Below are 6026 nucleotides of genomic sequence, written 5' to 3' on the forward strand. Positions count from 1 at the left end.
AAAAAAAAAAAAAAAAAAAAAAAAAAAAGAAATGGATTGAGAGAGCAAGAGAAGACTCAAGCATGACTCCAGGATTTTCCACTGGGCAAATGGAAGAGCAGACTCTCATGCTGAGACAGGGAAGAAGAAGAGAAAAGTAAGTTCAGGAGGGAACGTCAGCAGCTCACTTTTTCTAAATGATCAATTTAAACACTCATCAGCTCTCCAGGTAGAGACAACAATGAGGCAGTGGGATAGGAGATGTGGGTGAGAGATCTGGATCTGGGGCATAACAGCATTTAAAGCCTCGACACTGGACAAGCCTCTCCCTGCCTCACTGGAGGGACAGCAGACAGATAAGGTAAAAGATACTCTCACCGACTAAATATGCAAAAGGTCGACAGTGTGCACACAATCATATAGTCAAAGCAAACACGGGGGGAGGAATACTTATGGCACATTTGAGAAAGTTCAGTATCCTGAAAAATGAGCAAAGGTCACAAAGAAAGTTACAAAATCAACACAAATGACCGCTAAATATTAAAGCATGCTCAACTTTATCAATAATTAAAGAAATGCAAACTTCAGCAGGTGAAAGATGGTATAGGCCGGGCGCGGTGGCTCAAGCCTGTAATCCCAGCACTTTGGGAGGCCGAGATGGGTGGATCACGAGGTCAGGAGATCGAGACCATCCTGGCTAACATGGTGAAACCCCGTCTCTACTAAAAAAAATACAAAAAAACTAGCCGGGCGAGGTGGCGGAGCCTGTGGTCCCAGCTACTTGGGAGGCTGAGGCACAAGAATGGCGTGAACCCGGGAGGCGGAGCTTGCAGTGAGCTGAGATCCGGCCACTGCACTCCAGCCTGGGCGACAGAGCGAGACTCCGTCTCAAAAAAAAAAAAAAGATGGTATAATTACCAGGTTGGCAAGATTTGAAAGACTGCTAACACTCAACTCCAGTGATGGGGAAAGGGGTGAGAAGAAGCCTCAGATACCGACTGGGGCAACAGACATTCTTAAAATTTATCACAAGGAAGTATATTTTTAAATAGAAAGTGCCTCATACATATGATATTCCCTGCAGAATGATTTGTAATAGTGAAAAATTCTAAACAAGCTAAATTTCCACTAACAGATTTCTCCTCAAACGTTAAAATAACAAAACCAAAAAACAAAGAAATACAGTGTGTATGTGACATAATATCCCTAACAAGACCCAGAGCAACATCTGGAATAAAAAGTATTAGCGTTTCTGCAATAGAACTTAGTACTATTCACAAGTACAATTTAAAAATGTCTACATAAAATGTATCTATGTAATAGAAATAATAAATATAAAATATATAAATAGTCTCATGTAAGTTCAGTTCAAGTTTCGCTAACCAATAAAGTCAGGTGAGATCATGACCTAGGGTAGGAAACAATATGTCCTACTATTGACTGCTGTAGGTGCAGCTGTATCCTCTAAAATAATATCTTTAAGTCTTTATCCCTGTGAATGTGACCTTATTGGAAATAGGGCCTTTGGAGATATAAGTAAGATGCCAGTTAAGATGAGGTTATACTGGAGTAAGGTGAGCCCTTAATCCAATATGACCCTATCGTTAAAAGAGGCACCAAGACAGACACACACACGGAGGGGAATGCCATGTGAAGACACAGAGGGAAGATGGTTGTGTGACCACAGAGGCGGAGACTGGCGTGAGGTAGCTGCAATCCAAGAAATACCAAGGAGTGCCCCAAACCACCAGAAGCTGGAAGAGCCAGCATGGCCCACCTGGCTGATGCATGGACTTTGGACTTACAGCCTCCCGAACCACAGGACAATACATTCCTGTTGTTTAAAACCACCTAGGTGGGAGTACTTTGTTACAGCAGCCCAGAGAAACCAACACACTAACCAGGCAAGGTACCACAGCTCCAAACTGCTTTTCAAATTTTAATATATGATCTCTCCACTAAGAAAATTCCCCTTCGTACACATCATTGACTACATTGGGTCATTTTATTCAGTAAAAAAACGTATATGATAACAGATTTCGCTTCCTTTTCATTTACATTTGCTGGATCGATTTAAAATGTTTCAGACTGTTTATAGATGGTCTTAAAGGTATAACTGAATCACTGCATATTTTTTCCCAACTTACAGACCCAAACGTACCTGAGTTTTTCCAAGGCACTTTCTCGTTCAATGCGAAGTTTAGCTAAAGATGCGTTCTCGACTTTAAACTTTTCGATTTCTGTTTCCAATTCAATAATTTTCTCTCTCAAAACCTGGGATCGAGCATTGTCACCTATGAAATAGGCCATAAATACTGAACTTCAAAAAAGGCCTTACTGCAGCAAAAACACTAACTAGCTAGTAACACTAAGAACCAAGAATATGGCAAACATCTGTGCCATTAAAATGCATTAGAAACAATGCTTCAAATATGAAAAGGAAAAATATTAAACCTAACTTTCCTGAGGAAATCAGTGTGTGTTTATGAATTAATCTACCTGAAAAGAGTATTGACCTGATAAGGAATCAACATGATACACAAAAGAAATCATTCAAATCCATTTTAAAAGACCAATATATATAAATAGCTTAAGAACACGAATAAGCAATCCACAAAATATCTAAAGAGCTAATCAATACCAAAATCAGTTTACCCCCTACTACTAATCAAATAAATGCAAATTAAGATTTTTTCCCTTTATCAAATTGCTATTTAAAATGTAAAATAGCCAGTGCTTCATGTCCTTCAATTCAAAGAAGCATTTCATCAATTAGTACTTTTTTAGAAAAGAAATGTGATCCACAAGGCTAAAGGAATGAGGCAAATCATAAACTCTGTCATATTAAAACTACATAGAAAAAATGACTGGAAGGAAATATCCCAAAATGGCATAGCAGTCACTTTTGGGTAGTTAAGTTGTAAATATTTTTGCTTCCATATTTTTTAGGCTTCCAAACTTTGTACAAAAAAATTTACTTTTAAAATCAGAGTTTTTGAAAAATAACGTTATAATTTCTGTTTTAAAGCACCTATGCTCTGCTAGGCAGTCAGAGTTTATAATACAATATAATGGAAAGAAATCTTTCAGCGTGAGTTTAAAAAGTTCGTTACATCAACAGAAACACTACACATCTATTAAATGGAATGAGGAAGATGTGTATATGCATTAGAACAATGTTCAAAATTTATCATAAGCAACGTGCAGGACAGTATGCAAAAAGCATATTTTCATTTGTATGGAAAAGTAATTATACACAAACTGACACATACGCTTTTTTATGCATGGACTCTTTAGAATACACACATGAAACGGTGATACTGGCACCTCTAGAAGGGGGACTTGAAGCAGGCCGGGGAGGAATGGAAACGTAGAGGCTTTGATGCTACCTCACTCTATTAAAAAGTAACTAATTCTAAAGCTTTATATCGACCCACAAAATACATCAAATTCTTACAATCACCCATTAATTTGACTTCTACTGAGCAATAAGGAAAGTTAGGATTTTAAGCATTCTGACAGCATACTGATAAATGTTAACTTTCTAACCTTCTGATACATATTTTATAACGCTCTGACTCACCAGGTGGTTGGTCTTGACTTATGTTTAACTTGGGTTCGTTTCCCAAGTGTGAATCTGACTTTGGTTTTGGTTTCAAAGCAGGAAAGAATTTCATCATCAGCTCCGACGTAGGAGGAGGACTTCTGCTCCTCCTGGACTTGCTCAAGTCTTCTCCCCTCTTGACTGGTGCAATCTTCCTTTTTACTGTTTTGTCCAGGATACCTATTTCATTATTAAGGTAGCATGTCTGCGGCGTCCCATAAGTGGATTCATTCCCAAGAATAATGTCATGATTACACATGTTCTCTTCAAGGTCAGTCCAAGTTCTTTCATCATCAAAGTCCACTTTACTCACACTTAGAGATGAGGGTCTTGCAGGCTCAAACACTTTGTGTTTTACGCTTTCTATGATAGACTCATCGCTACTGTCATCTTTATCAGACAAATCCAGATCGACGTCTCTCCTTTTATCTTCTTGGGCCCCGGTGTCCTTAAAAGGCCCCTTACCATCACAGACGTGTGGGCTGTCCTCTCTGCTGCTGGAGCCCCTTTCTCTATCCTCGGTTGAGGGTTTTATGGTAATATCAAGCTGTTCCTCAGAGTCAGTGCTACTGTCACCGTTCGGAACAGCTTCATCGTCACCTGCATTCCATTCCGTTTGATCTTCAGAAGTGCTCTTTTGGACGGCTTTCCTACCAATTTTACAAGGCTGTTCCCTCGATCCATCAGCTGAGGACAGTGAACGAAGTTGTTTGGGTGTGACTTCACACTCACCGTCCTTCTCACGTGCAGTGTGGTCCAAATCCTCGCCGCGGTTACACTGACTAACGGGATCTGCCGGATTTGTCTTCTGTGGCACAGCTTTGACAGGGGTGGAAGACATCCGGTGACCTTTGCAGATCTGTTGATCCCTTTCTAAGATTTTCAGTACAAATGAGGAATTACTAGAAAATGATATTTCATCAGCAGCTTGTTCTAAAAACAAAAATTCATCTAATTCCAAATTTTCCTTTTCCTTTTCTCGTTCCCAAGTCTCTAACGTTTTCTGAAGAGAAGCATCAAGAGAAGATTCAGACTCTTTCATGGCCTCCCTCATGGGGCTCTGAGAAGCCAGGCGGCTGGCCGGCCCTGTCGACAGAGGAAGTCTGTCTTTACCTTGAGTCTTATTCCACCCTGTGCCACCAGTATCGCAAGGTTTTCGACACTCAGGCACATTTTCTTTATTATTAGATGCGACTCTTTTATCAAATTTGATCTGGTCTCTAAATTGCCCATCACATTTCTTCCCTGTGTGTATTTTCAGTCCTGATGGAGAAAGACTTTTCCTGTCACTACACTTCAGCACTTTCGGCTTCTGACTGAGGGTGACAGAACCATTCTTGGTTCCAGCTTTACTCTCCTTTTTAAGGGCAGGGTTGTCTGCACACGGCTCTTTATTGATGAGAGCTGTTTTCCGCTGGAGTTGCTGTCTATCCATTTTAAACAGTGGCTGGTCCTCGGAAGTGCTCTGGTTAGTCGCTAGTTTACTTTCTTTCCCTTTCTGAAACTTAGATTTAGCATTAGTAAATCTGGCTAAACCTTCTCCTCGTTTTAAAAATGGTTTTTTTGGTTTTGCTTTGATTGGCAGTGGTCCTTCTGCTTCCTAAAATAAAGTAATAATATTTGAATTAATTTTGGTATATCCAAGTCATCTCAAAGTTATTTTTAAGGCAAACTATAGATAAATCTCTAAAGCCTTAGAATGACTTAATCAGAAGAGCACAATTGCTCACCCTCAGCTGTTTTTGCTTCAGTTCTTGCTCTTCCAACCGAATTTGTTCTTCTAAGTAGTCTTCAAAGGTCTGTTTCCTTTCTCTAATAGCAGCTTTAATGGGCCTAGTTAGAAACACAAAGTTATTTAACATGCAAATCATAATGTGTGAATATTTTACACTTAGTGTGCCTGGTATAGAAACCCTTGACAACACGGAGAACTAACTTTTCCCAAAATCAGCGCCTCCCTTTGAGAAGCTAACAAAAGCCACAATCCCGCTCCACCCCTTAAAATACAGAAACATACAACACTCTTCACATGACTTTGGAGTCCTAAGAACCCTTCTGAAGTCCGTCTATCGACTACAGATTAACACATGGAGTAACATATTCAGCAAATAACTTTAAAATGTATTTCAAAAATAGATCACTAAATATGCATTTTTTTAATTAAGAAAGGCCCTTAATGGGAGTAGAGTAATAATCAGAAAAGTCATTTTGTCCATATCATTATATTCAAAAATTTTGAAATACATTTTTTAAATCACTTACTTACATGATAAAATACTTTATCTTTGCCATATTTTAAAATTCTGTGACTAAACTGATTATGCAATTATAATTAATAAGTGACGCCAAATGGGAGGTGCCAATACTTCATTTTTCCCTTCTCCAGAAATAGGATTTAACTATTTGAGAGAAAATTGATTTTTTTTTTTTTTTTTTTTTTTTT

At 38.8% G+C, this 6026-nt stretch overlaps 1 protein-coding gene across 1 annotated transcript in view; it reads right to left on the minus strand.

Moving 5' to 3' along the window:
* CPAP (centrosome assembly and centriole elongation protein) overlaps nucleotides 1-6026 on the minus strand; it is a 41284-nt gene that overhangs the window by 19405 nt on the left and 15853 nt on the right. The window contains 3 exon segments of the mRNA XM_017852296.1: nucleotides 2141-2273; nucleotides 3563-5183; nucleotides 5314-5416. Coding sequence (XP_017707785.1) covers nucleotides 2141-2273; nucleotides 3563-5183; nucleotides 5314-5416 — 1857 coding nt within the window.

The sequence above is a fragment of the Rhinopithecus bieti genome, unplaced genomic scaffold (genome assembly GCF_001698545.2).
Source record: "Rhinopithecus bieti isolate Rb0 unplaced genomic scaffold, ASM169854v2 scaffold_2247, whole genome shotgun sequence".
Lineage (NCBI taxonomy): Eukaryota > Metazoa > Chordata > Mammalia > Primates > Cercopithecidae > Rhinopithecus > Rhinopithecus bieti.